Genomic DNA, 25,396 nt, shown 5'->3' on the forward strand with positions numbered 1-25,396 from the left:
TGTCCACTAACATTAAAGACAAGTGTATACACACACACACACACACACACACACTGCTGGCAGGGAGAGCTATCACTGCTCCTCAGCATTTTAGAGAACTGCAGCGTAAGACAGACAATATATATTTATAAGGAGCAGGTAAAAATGTGAGTTTCCAAGGTTTATAGGAAAATTTCGTTATCTTTTAATTCCACCTTCCCATGAACATTCTGAAACTGCTTCTTATGTCCACAATATACTGTCATCCACAGAGTAGTGTAACTTCCATTAGCTTATCTTTAGGGCACAGCTGAGGCTGAAAATGATGAATTTACATTTGATGGCAAAGACCATTAGGAGAAATATAAAAGGAAATTTTGAGGAATATCCCTTGCTTACTGCAGAAAAATGAAAAAAGCAAAGCCAGAAGGAAATCATGAACATACCCCAAAACTACTCCTAGCTCCTTGACGTGTACTCGCATCTGCCCTCTCAGATACTCAGAAAGCATTTTGCTCTTGAAATAAAGCTCCTGTAAGCGATCTTCAAGGTGCATGACACACTGCAGTTAAGGGAAAAAAAGCACGTCAGAATATGTTTTCTAATTCTTGAGTAACTGCGCATTCCAAGGTATCATGTGTTTGACATTTACACTTAGTCATTCCAACATGAACTAAAATTTGGAGCACATTTTTACAGCATGTAGTTTTAGCTGAGGGAATGTAAACATTTTATTTGGTTCCTATGAAATATGAGCTCCTACAGAGATTTTAAACTATCTTAAAAGTTTGCACAACAAGAGAAAGAAAGACGGCAGGCTGAAAATTAGAAATGTTGCTTCCAATAAAGGGCAAGTAGAATTTCAAAGAAAAAACAATCAGAATCCCAACATGACACCCGGGATCCAGAATGCACTAACATTCCATACAAAGATTAGGAACCCTGCAGGATCATATTCCATATAAGTTATTAGTCAGGTATTGAGAGCAAAAACTTGAAACTGCTGAAGTCTTAAAACACAGATATGTATATATACCTTTCAGAAAATCAATGATGAGGCTAGCAGGAGTAGTTAATGTAGAACACTCTAGAGTTTGTTAACCTATCAGTTTAAGTATTTCAAGTTTTACACATACTTACAAAATTTGGAGACAGGTTGTGTTTATAAAGCTGAAGAGTGGAATGAAGCAGGTTGGAAACAAGACTGGAAACCAATACTTCCTTTCCCAATTTATTATCTGTCATTCGTCTCTGGCTACTGGCCACTTGAACAGTCCATTTATCCATATCTGCTATAATACAGACGGCTTCTGCTATTGGTTCATCTAGCACTGGATGCTGCAAAGAAAGGAATTCATCTTATAAGCAAATGAAGTTTTCAATGAAAATGCTAGTGAGCGGAGAGGGAGGGAAAAAAAGAAGAGCTGATCCCAAGGGCTCAATGGAATGTAAATGTCTAGAAAAGAACGATGGAATATATGTACAAATGCTAGTGAAATAGGACGCTGAAGGAATATTAAATAAAAACACGGGAAAAATAATTAAATCCTGAATTACTGTTAAACTTCCTCACAGAAGAGATTGAATAGATAATTAACTCAAAAACAAATACTGAGATATCGTCTAGAAATCAAAACAGGTAAATGCTTTGTAATCTTTACCAAAGGCTTTGGTTATTTAATTCAAAACCTAACTTTCACCAGTATTTTAATCGGTTATATGAGGAATTAACTGAAGGTCACATATGAATGTAGCAATTGAATGTTTTTTGCCTTCAAAGGACTAAATGTCTTTAGAAAGGGCAGGAAGTTACACAAATGAGTCACAGTTGTTGATAAGTTCTCCGCTGACTATCCAACCTGGCAAGCAGCATTCTTTCTGGTTGTGGACCTCAGAAGCAGTCTCTGGATGACATGAAATACCTCGCTACTTGTATACACTAGAGGTCTCCTATTTTACCAAGACATATATCCAGAGTATCACTGCAGTAATTAAAAAGGGGGAAATCCTCCTGAAGAGATCACGTAAGGTATGGGTTCTATAGCAAAGTGTGAAGAAACCAGATGGTGCCCAGCTACAGAACAAACAGCGTCTACAGCAGTGGTTCTCACCACAAAATGAGGAACTGTATTAAAGGGTTGCGGCATGAGCAAAGTTGAGAACCACTGATCTAGAATCTTAAAGACTTGTCTTAAAGTCAGTAGAGTTCAGAAGCACCAGTCACTCTGAAAGAAAAAGATGAGGCTTTCTACTCCATAAACAGTTACAGTCTTAGAAATCCACAGGTGCAGCTCTATAGGGTTACTATGAGCTGGCATCAACTCAAGTTGGGTTGATGATAGTGAGATCACAAAAAAGAGCAGCTGCCACCAGGCATTCCAATTCATGGTGACCCCATATGTCTAAAAGTAGATCTGTGCTACCCAGGGTCTTCAGTGTCCAATTTCTTTAAAAAGTATATTGCCAGATCTTTTTTCCAGGGTATCTCTGGGTACACGTGAACCATTTTCAAAAGCTGTGGTTATCTTTTTGTTGTTAGCTGCCATCAAATTGATCTCTAACTCATCGTGACCCACGCACAATGTAACAAAACATTGTCCTGCACTATCCCCTGATCAGTTGTGGATCAGACAGTTAACATCCACTGGGTTTTTACTGGCTGATTTTTAGAAGATCACCAGGCCGTTCTTACTAGTATGTAGTAGGCCGGAAGCTACACTGAAACTCCCAAGTCTCAACTGATAAACTGAATGCATGAGGTGCACTGACTGGAAATCAAATCTGATCTCTGCAAGGGTAGTGAGTTATTTAATGAGGCACCACTAGCCAAAGTCTCTAATTCCCACCAAGCAACCTTTTCCTGCTTGAGTCTGACGTGGGTGGGGTGGGGTGAGGATACTGATAGGATTTACCTCTGAGTAATTGGGAACAGAATTCCCTGGAGTGCCTTCATGCTGTGTATAAAATGGGCCCTAGGAGCAGCAGCAGGAAGGATCTCACTATCAGCAAAAAGCCAGCAGTGAAGCACATCCTCTGGACCCAAGATCCCTGTTCAGTGAACCTCGTGGATCCAAATGACTGCTAGGACATCAGAGGAGGAGCAGAAGAAGCAGTAGGCAGAACATGAAGTACAGTGATGGACTTCCCAACCCATGGGACAATTAAATGCGAGTGCTTTTGTACAAGAGGCTGGCTTGCAGAGTGGGGTGCCTCTGGGAACTTAATTGGGGAAGTTGGACTTGGGAGACCCAGGAAGAAGCTTACTTGGAATGGGGTGCCTCTAGGCACTTAATTCATGGAGTTGGGCTTGTTGTCCCAAGCTTGAGCAGCATGCCATCTGGCTGAGGCTTAAACAGCAGAGTGGAATGTCCCGCTGAGCATTATTTAGCAGAAGTGAACCTTTGTAACCTGTCCTGGTAAACAACTACCCTGAGTATTTCTCACTGGAATTGCAATTTGTTAACTTCCTTAATAAACCCTTTAATCATACACTTTGTGAGTTTCTGTGTAGCCACTGGCATGATTATTAGGATAGAGGGAAATTACACAACATGAATTAAGTCACAGTCTCCAACATGGAAGATCACTGAACCACCATTGCCCCCATGCCATGTTCACTGTTAGCTACCATAAAGTTGATGTAGACTCATGGGGGCTCCCTGTGCATACAGAACTGTTCCAGAGGGCTCTCAGGGCTACGATCATTTGGAAGTAGATCACCAGGCCTATCTTCTAAGGTGCCTTTGGAAAGGTCTGAACCATCAACCTTCCAGCTAATAACGGAGTGCTTCAGCATTTGCGCCACCCAGGGACTCTTGGACAACTTTGGGAGATGAGAATTATGAAGGGGGTCATCCATCCTTTACCATCACAGGAAAATGCCTAACAAGTAAAAATGGGGAAATGTCTGTGAAACACATTTTGTTTAAAAGGTTACCAACAACTTTGAATATTACCCTTGGAGTTCCTCAATCAACAGGCATCTATCTAGGATTTAAGAGCATTTACTAAATCAAAATCTAGAAAGGTTATTTTTTGTATGTAAAAGAAATAAAATGTCCCAAGCCAGTAGTCTACCCAAGAGAAAGGTCTAAACTCCAAGCTGCAAATCAGAAATAATTGGAATCAACTCACTTTAGGAGTTTGTTCCCCTCTGCTCCCACCCCCACCCCAAACAAGGCGAGGGGATACTTAGTATTACTCATGATGGAATTACTTATTTTACCTCACAGAATTAGCATACATCATGTCCTAATATGATAAAATCCCAACCTAATAAACTCAAGTTGCATTAACAATGCTGTTTTAAATTTTTCCTTAATTATTTTTGATAAATAACACAAATATATTTTACTTGAAATAAACAAAGATGCTTACATAGCTCAACAGATCACCTGGAAAACATTTTTTTTTCTTTTACTGAAACACTTTCTTAACTATATTATTGAGCAAAAAAAAAAAATCACAAAACACCCTTTCTTTTTTGGCACCCATCTGGAGATGGGTAGGAAGACACTGCATGTTTTATTTAAAAACAGACTTTCCATCGGCCACTGGATATTCCCTTGCAGAGGTGTCTAGGGGAGCGATGTAGCACCGATGAAGAATACAGCTTTCCTCCAGTTCCTAAATGCTTCCTCCCACCACCCATGATCCAAATTCTACCTTGCAAGCCTTGATAGAGCAGAGGTTGTACACTGGTGCAGATAGGAGCTGGAGGCACAGGGAATCCAGGGTGGATGATACCTTCAGGACCAGGGGTGTGAGGGGCAACACTTGGAGGGTACAGGGTGAGTGGATTGGAAAGATAGAACCGATTACAAGGAGCTATGTGTGACTTCCTCTCTTGGGGACGAACAACAGAAAATGGGGTGAAGGGAGACGTCGGACAGGGAAAGATATGAAAAAATAATAATTTATAAATTATCAAGGGCTCATGAGGGAGGGGGGAGAGGGGAGAGAGGGGGGATAAAAAGAGGACCTGATGCAAAGGGCTTAAGTGGAGAGCAAATGCTTTGAAAATGATGAGGGCTAAGAATGTACAGATGTGCTTTACACAATTGATGTATGTATGGATTGTGATAAGAGTCGTATGAGTCCCTAACAAAATGTTTTTTAAAAAAACAGACTTTCCCTTAAAGTCTGGCCATAGAATTGCAAACAATATAAATGAATGCACTAACTACTGGCATAATATTTATATGTCATCTGTGTGATCTAAGATCAAACACACAAATGACAGACAACATATGGGGGAGGGGTTGCTGTATCAAAGTTACATTTAAGTTTTTGGCAGGCAGGACTGAAAAAAAATTTGGAATAAATTTTACATCTGATTTAGAATAAATCATCAATATTCCCTTAAAAATAGGCTACAATGGAAAGATAACTCCTTGGGAGTTATCCTCACCTTGGGTGTTTTTCCCCCCCACAAGAATTTTATTCATAACTTAAAAACAGGCACACCATAACTGAATTATAGGTCTGCAACTTCCTAAGTAACTAAAATCCTCTATAAACCATATCTATAATACAGGGATGAAAATAATAAATATCTTAAAGTATTACTAAAAATGCATTTAAGTTCCTGGTACATAACAAGTCTGCAATAAATACTAAATGCTTGGGGGGAGAGGGAAGGGAGGGGGAAAAAAAAAGAGGACCTGATGCAAAGGGCTTAAGTGGAGAGCAAATGCTTTGAGAATGATTGGGGCAGGGAATGTATGGATGTGCTTTATACAATTGATGTATGTATATGTATGGACTGTGATAAGAGTTGTATGAGCCCCTAATAAATTGTTTAAAAAAAATAATAATAACAAAGGCAATAAAATACTCCTCATGCCAAAAAAAAATGGAAAAAAATACTAAATGCTATTGCTATTACTATTCTACAGCAATTAGTAAGTTAAAACTATTATAAACTGAAATAATCTCTTTGTCCTCAGCAGGAGACAGCAACCTCTTCCAATGCTAGATTTATTTCTGTAGTGAAATGAATGAGGAAGGATTCTGTTCAGGGCAACAGTACAGATGGAGCACCAAACAAGATTCCCTAAAGTAATTCAATACAGGTAAAGCACAGATAAAACACACAACATTCCTCTGGGTCCTTGAGTCTTCATCACCTCCCACTATCATACTGTCTTTCACTGTGGGCTAGACCAGAGCATTTACACAGGTACAGATAATAGATAAGAGCTCATGACACACGGAATCCAGGCACAGGTATGGGAGCAACAATACTAAGAGGACAAGGGGAAGGTGGGGCGAGTAGTTAAGGAAGGGGGACCAATCACAATGATTAACACATAATCACCCCTACACACCCCCAGGGGGGTGGGATGAAAAATAGAAACTGTGGGGGAAAAGGAGTAAGCAAGGGGTATTAAGTATTGAAAATAATAATAATAAGGTATAATTTATCAAGGGGCCCAGTGGACCCAAGGGTTCAATAGAAAATATATGTTTAGAAAATAATGATGGCAACATACATGTACAAATGTGCTTGATAAAACTGATGTATAGATTGTTACATGAACTATAAGAGCCTTCAATAAAATGCTGTTGTTTTTTTAAAAAAGAAGTAACTCAATAAATACTGAGCAATGTGTCAGGCACTGGGAGAGCAAGGTTAAAAAGGAACAGTCATGGATCCTTTGCCCTAAAGAAAAAATATGAGTACCATCAACTAAAAGAAATTCTCCCCTCTGAAGCAATAAATTATTTAGTATAGTTCTCAGAATTAGTTTTTCTGCTTTGTGCTTAAGGTTTATAATTATTTCATCTATTACTACATAAATAAATGGATATCTGAAACAATTTCTTTTTCATCTATTCTTTTAAGTATTATCACTAAATTGAGGACATAGGTTAATACTTAAGTGACATTAAAAGTTGATGCAAAATAGTTTTAAATGTGAAGAACATGAGTTGTGTTAAGCTCACTTCAAAACCTTTTTGTTTTCGTATATATCTACCATAATTTCCTGCTATATCATAAAATACTAACATTTAAAATTTTAAGTAACTTTTGGAACCCACAGAAAGTCTACAAACATTTCTGGTGAACAATTATGTGACTGCCTATTTGCTGAGCTATATTTTCTCACTCATGACTTCCCAGTTGGTTTTCTCCATTCTTTTATGAAAGTTTAGAGTATTAAAGTGACACACAGAAGAAGAAAAACCCACAAAGTTCAACCATAATAGTTGGAGGCTTCAATAATTTAATTTCCATAATTGATAAAACTAGATAGAAAATGACAGCAAGGACCTATAAGACTTGAATTAGACCATCAGTAAACTAAGTTGACCTGACATACACACAGACCACACCCACTCACAACAGCAGAATACACAATCATTTTCAAGCACATGTGGAACAGTCTCCAGAGTAGACCACATTCAAAACCAAACTTACTGCCATCAAGGCAATTCTGACTCACACTGCCCCTGTCTGCTGGGTCACAGAACAAGTCCCGATAAATATTTAAAAGGACTGACATAACACACTGTACATATTCTCTAACCACCGCAGCAAAATCAGGAACAGAAAGATATTACAAAAATCCACAAGTATTTGCAAGTGGAACAGTATACTTTTAACTTAAGTAACTCATAAATTAAAAAGAAATCAAGAGAGAAAGTAGAAAATATTTTAGGTGAATAAAAATTTAAAATACAACATATCAAAATCAATGAAATACTAGCAGTGTGCTTAGAGGAAAAAAATGTGTAACTTCAATGTCGACATTAGAAAAGAACTTTCTCAAATCAGAAATATCCCAAATAAGAAATCTGAAAAAAAGGCAAACTAAATCCAAAGCATATGTAAAGAAAGTAGTAGAACAAATTAGGGTGAACACTGATCAAATAGAATACATAAAAATTTGTAATGCTAAAGTTGGCTCTCAGGCAACATTCTGTTAAGAGCTAGATAGAAAATACTTTAGGTTGAGCAGGCTAAAAAGTCAGTGTCCCAATGATTCAACTGTGTGATAAGGCAGTAAAGGAACCATAAAGTATATATATGAATGGGGTTGTACTTGTGCTCTAATAAAGTAGTAGCTCTGTTTTATTTACAAAACAGATGATACGCCACATGAGGCATATGGGCTGTAGTTTGCTGACACTTTACGCAGATGGGCAAAAATAGACACCAAAGAAGCTAAGTTATGAATGAATTCTTTAGAGAATACAACTTTCAGGGGAAAAACAAAGCAAAACAAGAAACAAGACACAGATTACCAAAATCAAGAATGAAAGAGGCGACATTATTAGCAACCTTACAGAAACATTTAAAAGATTATATAAGTAGACACTATGAACAAATTAGACAATTAAAATAAACAACAAATTCCTAGAAAGACAAATATTACCACTGAGTCAGGAAGAAGTTGTAAATGTAATATTTTGTTAACAAAAAAGAAATTAGTCATCCAACAGAATTTTCATTAAAAAAACCCATACATTAAAAAAAATACACTGGGGACTTCAATGCTAAATTCAACCACATTAAAAAAAAATTAATCGGGGGGAGCAGGGAGGGAGGGGAAAAAGAAAAAGAGGACCTGATGCAAAGGGCTTAAGCGAAGAGCAAATGCTTTGAAAATGATTAGGGCAAAGAATGTACGGATGTGCTTTATACAATTGATGTATGTATATGTATGGCTTGTGATAAGAGTTGTATGCGCCCCTAATAAAATGTAAAAAAAAAATTAATCCCCCAGAAACTAAAAAATAGCAGCAAAAATACTTCCCAACTCATTTCATGAGGTCAATATTGCCCTTATAGCAAAACTAGACATAAATATCTCAAGTACAGACCAGTATCCCTCATTAATAGAGACACTAACGAACTGTGTAACATGACCAAGGGAGATTTTCCCTTTGCAGACACAATTGCTTTAATAGTTGGAAATAGATCAATGTAATTCATCATGATTGTGTTAAACAGTAAAGTATAACCAAAAATACAGGGTAAGTCGGCCCGGTTCCTCTGCACCGCAGCCCACGCCGTCGCCACCGCCGAGCCCGCTGCTACCTCGCCCGAGCCTCCGAGCAGAGGATGGCTGTCCCTCCCACGTACATTGACCTTGGCAAACCTGCTCGGGATGTCTTCACCAAGGGCTATGGGTTTGGCCTCATAAAACTGGATTTGAAAACAAAATCCGAGAATGGACTGGAATTTACCAGCTCCGGCTCAGCCAATACTGAGACCAACAAAGTCACGGGCAGTCTGGAAACCAAGTACCGGTGGACCGAGTATGGGCTGACGTTCACAGAGAAGTGGAACACGGACAACACCCTTGGCACTGAGATCACCGTGGAAGACCAGCTGACCCGTGGACTGAAGCTGACCTTCGATTCATCCTTCTCCCCGAACACTGGGAAAAAGAACGCCAAAATCAAGACGGCGTACAAGCGGGAGCACGTCAACCTGGGCTGTGACATGGATTTCGACATTGCCGGGCCTGCCATCCGTGGGGCTCTGGTGCTGGGCTACGAGGGCTGGCTGGCCGGCTACCAGATGAACTTTGAGACCGCCAAGTCCCGGGTGACCCAGAGCAACTTTGCGGTTGGCTATAAGACGGATGAATTCCAGCTTCACACCAATGTGAATGACGGGACAGAGTTTGGCGGCTCCATTTACCAGAAGGTGAACAAGAAGTTGGAGACTGCGGTCATTCTCGCCTGGACAGCTGGGAATAGCAACACCCGCTTTGGAATAGCAGCCAAGTACCAGATCGACCCTGACGCCTGCTTCTCGGCAAAGGTGAACAACTCCAGCTTGATCGGTTTAGGCTACACTCAGACCCTAAAGCCAGGCATCAAACTGACGCTGTCTGCTCTGCTGGATGGCAAGAACATCAACGCCGGTGGCCACAAGCTTGGTCTAGGACTGGAATTCCAAGCTTAAATGAATACTGTACAATCATCTAATTTTAAACTATTTTGCAGCATAGCTACCTTCAGAATTCTAGTGTACCTGTTACTGTTGTATGTCTGGGATGCAAGCATTGCTCAATATCATGTTAGAACTCCAGGTGACAGCTGATTCAGCTTTAACGTGTTCCCCTCTCTGAGGTATAGAAGAGACCCAGCTCCAAAAGGTCTTTCAGCTGTAGACTTTGGGGGGCGGGGTGGTGGACTTGGTGACCCCTTCTAGAGGTTCCAGGTTTCTTTTTGATCTAGAAATGGCTGCAAGTGGAACCTGCTCATGTGTAGGCACTTTGTAACTTCACAGTGAGTCAGGAATGAAATTGTGACTTCTTGAGAATCGAACCTTGCTTTCCTAACCTGAGCGCTCACTGCTTGATGGTGTGGGCACACCCAGCCGAAAGGGGCTTTTGAAGACCCATCTTCATGACCTGTTTCCACTCTGGTCCATCACCTCTTTACACCAAAAGTCCTCTGCTGGTGTGGTAGCTGATTTGTGTGTGCGCGTGTGCCATTTTGGGGTGAAGAAGGTAGGTGTGATGAAGCCAATAACCCAGGACTTTTAACCCCTCTCAAGTTGTGGTTTTGTGTCCTTGCCCCAGAGTGTGGACTAGCTCCCAACACCAACAGCCCCCCACAGCCGGCTGTGTCGGTAACCGGAACCACCCGGTGACAGCACCCAGAATCTCAATCGGGCTGGTGGTGTCTTCACCACTCAATTTGTTTTTTAGCCGTGTCATGGGTACATTTTAGAGTCTTCCATTTTGTGTGGAATTAGATCCTCCCCCATCAAATGCTGTAATTAACATCACTTAAAATAAAACTTGAATAAAATATTGAAACCTCAAAAAAAAATACAGGGTAAGTCTAGGTTAACAGAGTTTGTTAGAAATAAATCCAAAGACAGTGAAGGCCACTTACCTGAATAGCATGGGACAAATCTGACACAAGACATTGGCGGAGCCTCTCATCACTCCCAATTCCCTGAAGCACAAAGTCAGGCACATACGATGAGCAGTAGCCACCCAGCAAGGACCTCCCAAAGTTGGCAATATTGGGTTGAACAGAGCTCACTTCAATTAACTTTGACCTGGAAGAAAGGTCACCCGCCCCCAAAGGGCATATATAATTAGTAATAAGTACCTTTTACAAAAAAAAAAAAAATTCAACTCTACTAGCCCACATTTTCAGTACCATCATTTTGCATAAGTACTTTAAATAAACAAGTTCACAATGAGATGGGCATAAATCTTTCAGATTTATGGCAGACTTCAGGAAAGTATAGTTGTTTATTTTATTTTTAACATATTCCCAATACCCTTGAGCTATATGAAAACCATCGTTCAAAACAAAGCAGCTAACTACTTCACAAATGCAATTTGGTATATAATATTTCACAACAATGGATGAAATTTCTCCTTATTATCTGGCCCAGAGAGTGCATTCCCTGTTAAATCTATTTCTAACAGCTACAGAGGTTTCAAAAGTGTGTGGAAAAACAGCATTAAAAGACAATGGATTTTTTTTCTATTGACGTTGTGAAGCCCCTTGCACATTTCCCTGCATTCTTAGTGATTATTTTTAGCTCCTTGCCGGTCTCAGTAGAGGCCTTTTGGGGCTTAATTCACTCCTAAATCACTTGAATCGAAAACTTCTAAGCACTAAGCAATCTCCTATAAACTAACCAGAACTTGTAACTTTTCTCTGGTGTCTTCACAAAACTCCTCTGTAGTGTCTCAAGGTCTTAGCCTTTAACCCTTCCTATAACTGAAAGCACATGGCAATGAAGAAAACTTGTCCGGACCAATGACCTCTTCTTTTATATTAGCTACTACTGACCAACACCAAACTCTGGGCCTTAGAATCTATTCTTACTCATAGAAACAGTGTGGGACCACTCTGCTTCTTTTGCATTTCCAAGGGTATAAACCTTTACAGGGTAGGAAGTTACATCTTTCACTTGAGGAGCACACCTGGGGGGTCTTGAACAGTTGATCTTGTGGCTAGCAACCCGTATGTAACAAATGCGTAACCAAGTGGTGTACTGGTTTACCCGCGGGACTGCTAACCACAAGGTCAGCTGCTTGAATCCACAGCCTCTCTTAATGGTCTGTTTATGAAAAGTCAACCACTAAAAACTCTTTGGAGCACAGTTCTACTCTGACACACGTGGAAGTTGTCCTAAGACAGAATGGTTCAATCAATACCTGTTTGCTTAAATCCAAAATGCCAAACCCACCTTAGATGAGTCGGACTCATAGGGACCCTATAGGAAAGAGTACAAGCTGCCCCACTGTTTCTAAGGCTATAAATCTTTAAGGAAGCAGAATGTCCTATCTTTCTCCTGAGCAGCCGCTGAGAGTGTATCCATGGAACCACCAGTTTCTTGGGAACTGGTTACTCTATATGTGAAAACATAATACTTACCCGGGAAAAGGTATCTCATCCTCTTCTGCCCAATCTTCTTGCTCTCCTCCATAAAAACTGCTGACTTGTCTAGTCACATCATGACCTGTATCTTCACTTTCACTGTCGCCGAGGGCACTATCTGAACTTTCATTTCTTGGAATGTCCCATTCACTTCCTACAGTAATCTTTTTCTCTGAACTCTCTTTATCCCCATGGGGGACAAGAATGGAGAGAGTATCTGTTTGGTCCTGCTGAGAAAAGCAGGTTTTATATGCATCTTGATGAATTGTTTCTACACATTTACATAGTAATTCATTTTTCTGTGCACTATTTTTTGAACACAATCTTTTTGGAAACTCCAACACACAAGCGTGCTCTTTACTGTCTGTACTTATTTTAACTGGAATATCATCAATAGTCCTGGTTTCAATGGAATCATCATTAAAATATTCGTCAAATAAACTCATGCTGTCCGGATCTGAATGATTCCAACAGGGAAGTTCACAGGCCTCTCCAGAAATCCTCTTTTGTACATCAGAATCTCCAGGTTGGTCCTGAGTCTTTTGTTTAGTTTCTTGATGCAGATCAATAGCTGCTCCTTCTTCCTTCAGAGGTTTGCTATGATACCTGGAGATCTGATCCACCACTGCCTGACTCCGGAGCTCAGTATCTGAATCAGGTGACATGGAATCCCCAATCAGGAAAGTAACCTTTGTCTGGGTTGCCTCACAAGAAAGTGAAGGTGATACAAGCTTATCTGGAGGTTTTTTTTCCACAACCATTCCCGTGGGTCTCATCACTTTGCCTGTGTGGCCATCTGAATCCAGCAAATCCTCACTCTGCCGTGTTTCCCCTGCCGACACTAAGCCTGATTCTGACAATGAACACCTGTCTACTGGAGCGGATCCTATGCAAACAACTGTCTCTACCTTGGTGTCAAGACAAGTTCTTAATTGATTTGTACACTGTTCAATAGCAAAAGCACGTTCTTCTTGGCAATCAGGAGGACTCATCTGGCACTTATCTGAAGTTTCTAACAGCTTCTTAGCAATATTTTGAACATCATCTCTCTCTTGTGAAACATTCTCTGCATTTTGATCAAGAAGTGGACGACTACAATGTTTACAGTTACAATTAGGAGTCCTTGTTTCTTCTGGCTCTTTAAAAAGCAAACTGCTTTTGTTTCTATGCATTGTGACAAGTACATACTCAGATTCTTCTATTTCACCTTTCTCTAAAGTGGTAGTAATTACTGTGCCAGGCATAACAATGGCTTCATCTTCCCCATTTTCTAAAAGATGGGTTTCTTGAAGTTCAGAGCATCTTATGAAGTAAGTAAGAAAATACAGCAGCCTCTGGACCATATCTTGTCGTTTGCCAACTACCACAGTCCTTGCTGACCGTACAGGAGAGCCGATAGCACCATACAAGTCACCTGCAACGGAAAACTCAGTTACTGACCACACTTGTTACTCACACAGTTATTGTCAAAGATCAGAAACCTACTCTTACCAGATGCGGGGGAGTCAAGTTTTACGCTCAGCTGTTTAACAGGGGAGTAGGCTAAGATGAGCGGTCTTAACCAGGGAGAAGTCTATGAGAAGTTTCTAATGTCCTCCTTAAGCAGTTACTATGGTTCTGGGTGGAGGTGTGTTGCCCAGAGTACTGTGTACACACGTTTCTGTGGTCGTGCCAATGTAGTGAAGAAAAAGCCTAATACCTGTATGTTGGGGAGGAGGGTTCGAGGGGAGGAAGCAGTAGTGGATGGAGCAGAACTGCAGTAGTCATGCCACATACTTAACCACACGTCTTACAACATATCCTGAGCTTCAACTGCCACTGCCACTGCCACTGCCCTACTAGGAGCCCTCATTCCTTATTTTTGTTGTGCTATAACTTCAAAAAATCTCAAATGTTTAAGCGTAATTCACGGAGTGGTAAGAGTTTTCAAATTACATACCTAGTTGTGCCCAAAGTGGGTTATATGGGTGAGTCTTTGCCAACATGTCCACACTCTGTGAGGAATGTTTTTCTAAAAATATTTTTATAGGTGGCTGTCCATTTGGCATGACTGTTGGGACCCAGGCAAGATGATTGGTCAGAACTGCTGTAATGAGAGCTGGCAAGAATCTGAAAACAAAATGCATCCTATCAGATTTCAATCGGCCTTCATGAAACCTTAAGGAAAATGCAGTATCAGAATAGAGCAGAGTACATAGTATCACATGGCATAAAAAGGTGGGGACAGAAAAAGATGATATATCACTAGGATGAAACGGAAAGCAAAGTTTTCGTTTGACAATATGTTGAAACGCCTTAAAACAGGAACTCACAAGGATACTTAGTAGAATGACATTCACAACAGCATTATTCAAAATAATCCAAAAAGTAGAAACAAGTGTCTATCAACAGATTGGTGGAAAAAAGAAAATCAGCTATTACTCAGCCATTTAAAATAATGACATTCTGATATAGAGGTGAACCTTGATAATATGCTAAGTAAAATGATTTAGACCAAAAGGACAAATACTATTAAGATCCCATTATTGAAAATTTCTAGAATAGGAATATGCACAGAGACAAACAATAACTAGTGGCTACTAAGAGTTGGGAAGGAAGTGGGAATTATTGCTTAATGAGTACTGAGTTCCTATTTGAGGTGATAAAGAGTTTTGGAAATAGTCAAGATTGTTGAACATTTTCAATGTAATTAATGTTAGTGAATTTACACATTTAAAAATAGCTAAGAAAGCAATTTTTGTTATATATACTTTACAATACAAAAAAGGAATCAATGGAATCTAGCATTTTCTTGTGTTTCTGATTTGCTTTTTACTGTTCTATGAAATGAGGTTGTTTCATAAATGGATATAATTCACAAAAAATGGCAAGCTCCACAGAGTTCTCTAAAATGAGAGGAATTCCAAAGTAACGAAGGACATCTTTATCTTCTCTCATTCCTAAATTCTTTGGTACTCTTTCATATTCTATACATCTTTCTCTTAATTATTTTCAAAAGGCTGATGTTATTAATTATATGACATAATTATATGGCCAATTGTTGCTTATTTTAATGTTGTTTTGAGGTTTATATACTGGACATCTAAATATACCAAATGATAACTAAGCTATAAAAAAGGAAATAAATAACTCAAGTAAGCCAGATTGAGTGTCAATGCTCGTGTTTATTAACAAAAAGCTTAGTATTAGACACTGTTAACCTAGCTCAGTGATCATAAATTGGTACTTTGAGGTCAACACTGGCTCTGGAGCTCACATCTTTGGCTTGCTGTCTGTTAAATTTGAATGTTTTTACCATCAAAAAATTAAGATATTTAACAAAAGAGAAGTCCAGCTACCCTTATAGCTAAACATCTGACAACCGTCAAGGAGAGCCAATTATAAACTCTTCCCTACAGACTTGGAATCCGTGCTAGACATTATGAAAAGCCATACCAAGTTGCTTGTCTTTAAGAACTCTCGTTTTATTCAAGAATGATTTTTATTGAAAGCTAATAAAACTGTATTTAAAGAGACTCCTAAGTTTAAACTTTCTAACTCTATTTCTCTTTTGGTTTGTATTTGTAAGGTTTAATATTTTTTTACAAGCTGAATTATATCAAAATTGGAAAGTACAATAGAAGCATGGAATCACAGAGTAAAATTTCATATCCAAGCCAAAGACAAAAAAGAAAAATAGCTCTAAACTTATGACCTTAAAAAAAACTAAAAGGAACAATTAATTTGGTTTAAAGTTATAAAGGTAAATAAAAGAAAAGTAACCTGGGGAACCGATTACAAGGATCTACATATAACCTCCTCCCTGGGGATGGATAACAGAAAAGTGGGTGAAGTGAAATGTCGGACAGTGCAAGATATGAAAAAATAATAATTTATAAATTATCAAGGGTTCACGAGGAAGGGAAGAGTGGGGAGGGAGGGAAATAATGAGGAGCTGATGCCAGGGGCTTAGGTTGAGAGTAAATGTTTTGAGAATGATGAAGGCAATGAATTTATCAATGTGCTTTTCACAATTGATATATGTATGGTGATAAGAATAGTATGAACCCATAATATAATGATTAAAAAAATAAAAGTAAGCCATACTGATTCTTGGCAGCATTTTCCATTAGAAAGATGAATTCCTTCATAAAACGATGGCAAAGCTGGTTCTTTTCTGGAGTTCCTGACATCATTGTAAGCCACACAGGCTCGCCAATCCGTGGCATTGTGTAAAGGTTACAAATGGCTGTTCTAAAAAGAGGAAGACACATTATGAAGTTCAACATGCCCAGAATCACACATTGTATTCTCAAGACAAAGTTCATGTTGCCATTCTGATGCATTATGTCATTCCTTTTGTGTAAACAGTTCCTGTCACCTGTTCTACACACTAACTCAAATTATGTTTCTTCTGGCAGTGGCTTTGACACCAAAGACGGTAAATTATTTCTCTACTTTAAGTATCAGATTCTTCGACCTTTAAAAACATGTGATTGGACATGGAGATTTGTAAAGCCACTTCTAGCTCTTTAAAGTATACATCATAACTAGATATTCAGCAAATAATAACAAGAGTATATTCCAAATGAAGTAGCTTATCCATTTACCAGCTCAGAACAATAGATTAGCTGCACGATTTGCTGTCTATGCTGAGACTCTTTACTAAAGTTCTGAAGAATGAAGAGTACGCTATATATGCATACTGTTTTAGTAACTTTCTCTCGACCTTCCAGAGTTTTTCCTGAAATTAATTTAAGCATGGCAGAATTATGTAATTGTTCTGTTTAGACCACAGCCCGTCCAGTGACACCCCGCTCTCTTGAAGACCTCAAAGCACACCTGTAAGACATCGGTTCTTTTCCTTTTACATCACTATCTACTTAACAAGAGCCTCTGTAATCACCAGACTAAACACCTCATAAAAAGGTCACTGAAGAAACGAAGGGATCCTCAGAAATTAAAGAATGGTGCCCTACTTTCTAGAACATCTATCTCAAAGCTCTTTCAGTGATGACAGAAGTATTTCATTACCTGTGCTGTACAACATATCATATCAGCTAGTGACCATCTATGGTTACTGATTCATTCATATGTTAATAAAGAGATCAAGGAACTTAACTTTAAATTCTAATTAATTTAAATAAGCATGTGTGGCTAGTGGTTATCATATCAGACAGCACAGTTCTATAAAGTTCTCCTAGACTTCCACATTTCTAATACCTTTTTCTCTCTCACCTTATATCCAGTTAAGGAAAAGAACTTTCTTGCCTGTAAAATTTTTACTCCGCTACCCCCAACTACCATGATCCGAATTCTACCTTGCAGGACTGGATAGGGCAGAGGATGCACACTGGTGCATATGGGGGCTGGAGGCACAGGGAATCCAGGGTGGATGATACCTTCAGGACCAAGGGTGTGAGGGGCGATGCTGGGAGAGTGGAGGGTGAGTGGGTTGGAAAGGGGGAACTGATTACAAGGATCCATCCCTGGGAGATGGACGGCAGAGAAGGGGGGCGGGGAGACTCCGGATAGGGCAAGATATGACAAAATAACAATGTATAAATTACCAAGGGCACATGAGGGAGCGGGGAGCGGGGAGGGAGGAGAAAAAAAAAAGAGGACCTGATGCAAAGGGCTTAAGTGGAGAGCAAATGCTTTGAGAATGATTGGGGCAGGGAATGTGCGGATGTGCTTTATACAATTGATGTATGTATATGTATGGATTGCCCTAAAAGTTGTATGAGCCCCTAATAAAATGTAAAAAAAGAAAAAAAAATTTTTACTCCGTGCCGATCTGATACAAACATATTATAATGAACATAAATAACAAATACAGATCACTTTAATGAGTTCTTGATAGGATATAAATTATTGCCAAGACTTAACATATATATATGAATTTAAAATGTTATAAAGAAAAACATGACTAGAATTGATAGGAGCAGAATTGAAAAGAAGCTTCAGTTTTCTGTCATGTTAAATTGACTAATATATTACTACTCAGCTATTGCCATTTAAAATTAAATATGTATATGTGTGTATATGTATATATCTGTGTATATGCACATGTGTATGTACATGTACACATAAAACAAGTTAGGAATTCCACTGTAGCAATGCTGCAATACCACAAACCAAAGCAGCCTCTCACAAATGTGGTGTATTTAAACAAGCAAATCTAGAAAATACCTGCCCCAATATATCCAAAATAAAACCTGCACCCATGAAGACAATTCCAGCCCACAATGACCCTATAAAACAGAGTAGAATCGCCCCATAGGGTTTTCCAAGGATCTAAACTTTCATGGAAGCAGATTGGTCAACAACTTTCTGCAATAGCATGGTTAGTGAGTTAGAACCAACCTTTTAATTAGTAGACAAGCAACGTAAGGATGATGTACTGCCACGACTCCTCCCTACCCTAATACGGAACCTCATAATCTTCAAAGTTCAAAATGCCACCAGTTTTTCTAAAACTGAGGTACATGGAAAATGGCTGGTAATAACTATAAGTGGAACAGCAGTAAACATTTTTAATTTGTTCTAATTATTATCTATGCATTTCTATAATTAGCTTGTGAAATATGCAAGTAATTTCCTCAGTTCCAGGGTAAATTCATTTAGAAATGAATTTATTTAGATAGAAACGGTGGTGAATTTACATAAAAATGGCATAGATTATATGTCAATTTGGTAAAATTGTAAGGGAGTACACAAATGATCGATGGGGTGAAAGTATTGCTCTCAGCTATGAAAAACAATAGCATCATTACTATCAGGTATTTTGCCAAGTTCATTATATACATTATCTCAACCACTCCTTATAACAACCTATTGTATTATTAAAATACTGAATTTACAGTTTTTTAAACTAGAAAACTACTGGTCAGAAAAGCTAATGAGGCTAGACCAGAGGATGTACACTGGTACGGATAAAAACCAAAAACAGGGAATCCAGGATATATGATCCCTTCAGAAGCAGTGGTGAGAGTGGCAATACTGGGACGGTGGGGTGGCAACAGGGAACCGATTACAAGGATCTACATATAACCTACTCCCTGGGGGATGGACAACAGAAAGGTAGGTGAAGATGTCAGTGCAAGATATGACAAAATAATAATAATTTATAAATTATCAAGGGTTCATGAGGGCAGGAGGAGCGGGGAGGGAGAGGAAAATATGAGGAGCTGATACCAAGGGCTCAAGCAGAAAGCAAATGTTTTGAGAATGATGATGGCAACAAATGTGCTTGACTGAATGAATGGATGGAATGGATGGATGGATGGATGGATGGATGGATGGATGGATGGATGGATGGATGGATGGTTTGTAATAAAGAGTTGTAAGAGCCCCCAATGAAATGGTTTAATAAAAGAAAAGCTAATGGACTTTCCCTGGTTCCTCAGGGGTAAATGGCAGAAGCAGCTTTGGAAGAAAGGTTTGTCTTGACTTTTCACTGTCTGTACTACACGATCTGTGTAGTCAAAGAAGGACTGACTGAGAGAACGAAGGAGATCTGAACTACATTTCTAAGAGGAAGTCATACACCACTCACTATGATTCCTGTAGAGGAGTGAAATTACTTGGCGTGACTCTTCTATCGATTTTCTTTGTAGTTCCCACCAAAGGAATGGGTTTCTCACTGCCATCTCACAGTGACCCCGTAAGGTAGTGCAGAACTGCCCATGTGAGTTTCTGAGACTAATTCTTTTTTTGTGTGTTTTAATCATTTTTTAAAATACTTTAAATTGAGGATCTTACATCTCTTAACACATTCCATACATTCATCCAGTGTGTCAAGCACATATGCAGCCATCATCATTTTCAAAGCATTCTCTTCCCACTTGAGCCCCTATGTTTTAATCATTTTATTGGGGGAGCTTACAGCTCTTACCACGCACATTTGTATATGTTGCCATCATTTTCAAAACATTTTCTTTCTACTTGAGCCCTTGGTACCAGCTCATTACCCACCCCCTCTTCCCGCTCCCTCTCTCATGAACCCCGGATAATTTAGAATTTTTTTTCCTCATGTCTTACACTGACCTCAATGGCCCTTCACCCAGTTTTCTGTTGTCCATCTCCCTGGGAGGAGGTTTTATGTCATTCATTATGATTGATCGTTATGATTGGTTCCCCCTTTCTCTCCGACTTTCCCTTTACCCTCCTGGTATTGCTATTCTCATTATTGGTCCTGAGGGGATTTCCTGTCCTGGATGCGTGTTTCGAGCTCTTAGCGGTAACCGTGTGCATGCTCTGGTCTAGCGGATTTATACGGTAGAAATGGGGTCATGATAGTGGGGGGTGGGAGGAAAACTGTAAGTTTTTACAGAAGGAGAAAAGCCAACCTTTCTCCAACATAGTGGCTGGTGATTTCAAACTGCTTACCTTACAGTCAGCAACCAAACTTTTAACTACTGCACCAGAGGCTTCAGAATGATTGGGTAAAGCCAAGCAAAAAGGGTAGGTGAAGCTTTAATAAAAGAATTTGATCAGTTTTGCCATTTTATTGGGTATAAAGTGAGCTATTTTGGAAGCAGGAACAGAGAATCCCATGACTATCATGAAAGGAGACACCACCGGGAAGTGGTGGCAGCCAAATCTATAGCAACAAGACCATTAGATAAAATAGATGACTTCCCAGCCCACAGAAGGAGTAAAACTGTGTACCTTCAGGCAGGAGTTTGGCTTGCAGAAAAGGGTTGCCCTGTGGGCATTTGTCAGTGCTAATTGGCCTACAGCAGGGTAGATGCCAAGGTTCCTTGTGCCTGAGAAATAGAGTGAGACATGTCTCCTGGCTTGGCTGAGAAGATGCAATGTGAACCAAAGGGCTGAGCCCTGGTTTTCTGAGCCTGACTTGTAACTTGTTAACTTCCCTATAAATCCCATATCATGACTATTGTCTATTAGGGTCACAGGGAAAAGATGAGCTAGTCAGGGTGCAGTATAGCACCGATGAAACACATAACTTCCCTCTAGTTCCTTAATGCTTCTTTCCCCCCACTATCATGACCTCAATTCTGCCTTACAAATCAGATTAAACCAGAAAATGCACACTGCTACAGATGAGTCCAAAACACAGGGAATGCAGGACAGATAAACCCTTCAGGGCCGACAATGAGAATGGAGATAACAGGAGAATTGGAGGAAGGTTAGGGGAGAACCAGCGAACTGATCACAAAGATCAACATATAACACTCTGCCAGGGGGACGAACAACAGAAAAGTTAGTGATGGGCGACAGAGGGCGATGTAAGATATGAAAATAACAATCTATACCTTATCAAGGATTCATGAGCGCAGGCAGGGGAGGGAAGGGAAAAAATGAGGAGCTGATTATCAAATGCTCAAATAGAAAGAAAATGCTTTGAAAATGATGATGGCAGCATCTGTACAAATGTGCTTGACACAGTGGCTGATTGTATGGATTGTAATAAGAGATGTAAACGCTCCCAATAAAAGTATGTAATTAACATTTTTTTTTAAAAGAAAAGAAAATGTCAAACCCAGTAGAGAAATAGAGTGTTATGGGAGGGATGCTTGGTTTCAGAATAGGATAAAGGAGGATGGAGGGTGAAGGCATGCTTAACCTCTTCCTCACCAGAATCACCTTTGGGTACTTATGGAGTTGAATTTTCCTTCTCCTTGTGTAGCCAGAGGAGGTAAGATATGGTCCCCTGATCTTTCTCTGAATCCTCAGTACCAGTTTTTTTGCAATATATTTGCTTCACAGACTCATATAATAAGAGTACAGTGACTATAGTTGTTGGAGTTTCAGACATAAAGTTTGCGAGCCAGAAAACAATAAAGGAAGGTATTATTCCTTGTGCCATAATTACTGAAAGGAGTAAGCAACAGAGCTAATTGGAACATCAAAGGCCAGTTCCTTCTATCCAAGCATCCCCATATTTCATGTATCCAAGAACATTAGGATACTACTCCTAGTTCAATTGCACTTAACTAGTTCCTATATTTAGGAGCTCAAAAAAAGAACGAAGCACCCGCTGACCTTGAGTTCTAATCACATTTAAGATTTAAGGGCATAGGAAGTCAATGGTTTACTGAATTATACCCTCAATTCGCTACGGGGCCAAGAAATTTAAAGAATTAGATTTTATTATAGCAAATAAAAGAAAGGTAATAAAATCTGTCTGTGTACATTGCAAAACAACTTTGTATTATGCAAAGCTAAAGAAAACATACCTGAACTCATTTAGGGCATCAACAATTCGATTATATGCTAAACTCCTCTGACTGGCATCAGTTGATCTCCGGCTCATTTTCATAGCCTGGAAAATAATCATTACATTGTTATTCTAATTCTAAACATGACCAAAAGAAAGTGAAACATGAAGCATTAAGTCACATATTTACAAAACACTCTTATCTAAAAATAAAGAGGGTACATGTATTTAAAGTAGATTTCTCTTCTGTACATTTGGTCATTAGAGATTACAAGAATATTCCAAATTTCCAATTGGTGAATCGTTTATTGCTATTGCCAAACCACAAAATATCAATACATAACTGATGTTGACTCTTTCTGGGTTTCATAAAACTACTTTTTCCCCTCACAAACAAGCAATTCCTTAATACTAGCTCATGGTTTTCTTACTTAAAATGATGCTTCTGTTAAGTAAGCCTTTTTCTAAATCTTAAATATGAAGATTCAATGGAAACATATTTCAAATTATTGATATTTACTTAGAATATTCTCATAAGTACAGTTTAACTGAGGCTGAGGAATTTTTGTGTGAGGGAGATTAAAAAGACCAGATTTAGTAGGTTAATGACCATCTTTAAATTTTTAGCTTATTTTCAAAGAGAATATTGTTATGTATTGCTTCTGTAATTAACTGTTGATTTAAATTTTTTAAGTTAGACTATTTTAGACACAAAATTCATCATCTTATACATCCACAAGTTTTAGAGGGTGAAAGTGAAGCTCATTTTGTTTTACAAACTACTACAAGAAACTACAATGATAAAGAAGTGAATATTCTTTATCAATGATATTTTTAATCATATTTTTATTACAGTCTCAAAAAATAGCACAGACTTCAAAATAACTGCTAAGATATACACAAACAATATTCCTAACTTTTCTATTACACACACACACACACACACACGGTCTAAATATACTACCAAACTAATTGAAAAACACACAAGCAGCAGAAGACAAATTAATAGTGGATAAGGGACGAAGCTCTAAAATTTATAAACAACCTCATTATATCTACAACAAAAAGACGATCCTAAACGAAAGCTTCATTTGGACACTTCAATGTTCATTTTATGTATTACCACCAAAAAATCTCATTCAATGATGTACAAATAATCATGAAGCTTTATTTTTCAGCTTTAGTAAGGAACGGGATGTTAAACTTGAATATTTAAACAATTAAAAGTATTCAGATGTATTAGAAACCTTTCAGGTTATGGAATGTCAGACCATTAAAACATTAAATTATACAATGATTAAATAGAAAGCTTTAATAAGTTCTATACTGTCTGAATAATTTAAGTTTTACACAAGAAACTAAAAATGTCAATTTGGCCAAAGCTAAATTGTGGTATATAACAAGTTAGAAAATGCAGACTAACAAATGGTGCAGTAACCAACTGACGAATGTCACTGGTGCCTTATTTCTTTTTTTTTTTAATTAATAAATATTTTTATTGGGGCTCATACAACTCTTATCACAATCCATACATACAGCAATCGAGCAAAGCACCCTTATACATTTGTTGCCCTCGTCATTCTTTTTTTTCTTTCTTTTTTTACATTTTATTAGGGGCTCATACAACTCTTATCACAGTCCATACATATACATACATCAATTGTATAAAGCACATCCATACATTCCCCGCCCCAATCATTTTCAAAGCATTTGCTCTCCACTTAAGCCCTTTGCATCAGGTCCTCTTTTTTTCCCCCCTCCCTCCCCGCTCCCCCCTCCCATGTGCCCTTGGTAATTTATACATCATTATTTTGTCATATCTTGTCTTATCCGGAGTCCCTCTCCCAGTGAGGAGGTCACATGTGGACCCCTCTAATCAGTTCCCCCTTTCCAACCCACTCGTCCTCCGCTCTCCCAGCATCGCCCCTCACACCCTTGGGTCCTGAAGTTATCATCCACCCTGGATTCCCTGTGCCTCCACCTCCCATATGCACCAGTGTACAACCTCTGCCCTATCCAGCCCTGCAAGGTAGAATTCGGATCATGGGAGATGGGGTGAGGAAGCATCCAGGACCCGGGGGAAAGCTGTGTTCTTCATCGGTACTACCTCGCACCCTAATTAACCCATCTCCTCTCCTGAACCCTAATTTCTTACGTAGCTATATTAGTGTTCATTTAAAAAATATTACTAATGATCTATTTATCATTTGAAAGACTCAACATGAATAAATAGCTACTGTGCTTTCTTGAGGGAAAGATGATCCTAAGTTATTACTGAGTAATGAAACACACCCTCTGCTTTCTAGACACTTATAACTGGTTTTCTACCATCTGACCTCTGATTAGTCTCTTTTAAACATAGTGCCAGGTTAATCTTCCTGAAGCACAAGCTGTAGACAGTCTTGAAACTCTCTGGCAAATATTCCAGATGCTTCACTAGCTGGTACACTCACTCACCCTTCCAGGCCCACGTTTCTCTAGCCCTCTTCATAACCCTTCCTTTCCACAGACTGCCACAAGGAGCAAGTTATGCTAATAGCTTATCAGTTTAACTTTCAGGAACCTCTACTAAAAATTGGTCCAAAAAATAAAGATGTTAACAGCATAGTTATAATTGCGAAAAAGTAGAATGGCCTAATAGAAAACTAGTTACTTAAATATTACAGGCAGATACTGTTATATTGTTTAAGAATCATTTATAACAACATGAAAAATGCTTATGTCATGATGATGAGGAGTTCTATGAGTTCAAAGGTATGGATGTAGTACAACCCCAACAAAGTAAAATATGTATAGAAAAAGCCTGGGCAAGAATTTCAGTAAAATGCTAATGAGTTCTCTTTGGGTGGTAAGGATATAAATTTTTCTTGCTATTCTGAT

General features: G+C 38.8%; 1 protein-coding gene and 1 pseudogene across 2 annotated transcripts in view; one reads left to right on the forward strand and one right to left on the reverse strand.

Annotated features, from left to right (window-relative positions):
• Window positions 1-25,396, reverse strand: part of FNIP1 (folliculin interacting protein 1) — a 110,848-nt gene that overhangs the window by 4,452 nt on the left and 81,000 nt on the right. For both annotated transcript variants that reach the window (XM_075541512.1, XM_075541511.1), the window contains 7 exons: window positions 22,536-22,621; window positions 16,438-16,584; window positions 14,291-14,460; window positions 12,349-13,765; window positions 10,843-11,011; window positions 1,120-1,317; window positions 426-541 (listed from right to left, as the gene is read on the reverse strand). In XM_075541512.1, coding sequence (XP_075397627.1) covers window positions 426-541; window positions 1,120-1,317; window positions 10,843-11,011; window positions 12,349-13,765; window positions 14,291-14,460; window positions 16,438-16,584; window positions 22,536-22,621 — 2,303 coding nt within the window. The remainder of the gene's footprint in view (window positions 1-425; window positions 542-1,119; window positions 1,318-10,842; window positions 11,012-12,348; window positions 13,766-14,290; window positions 14,461-16,437; window positions 16,585-22,535; window positions 22,622-25,396) is intronic.
• Window positions 9,041-10,770, forward strand: LOC142439269 (non-selective voltage-gated ion channel VDAC1 pseudogene; annotated as a pseudogene).

The sequence above is a fragment of the Tenrec ecaudatus genome, chromosome 2 (assembly GCF_050624435.1).
Source record: "Tenrec ecaudatus isolate mTenEca1 chromosome 2, mTenEca1.hap1, whole genome shotgun sequence".
NCBI lineage: Eukaryota > Metazoa > Chordata > Mammalia > Afrosoricida > Tenrecidae > Tenrec > Tenrec ecaudatus.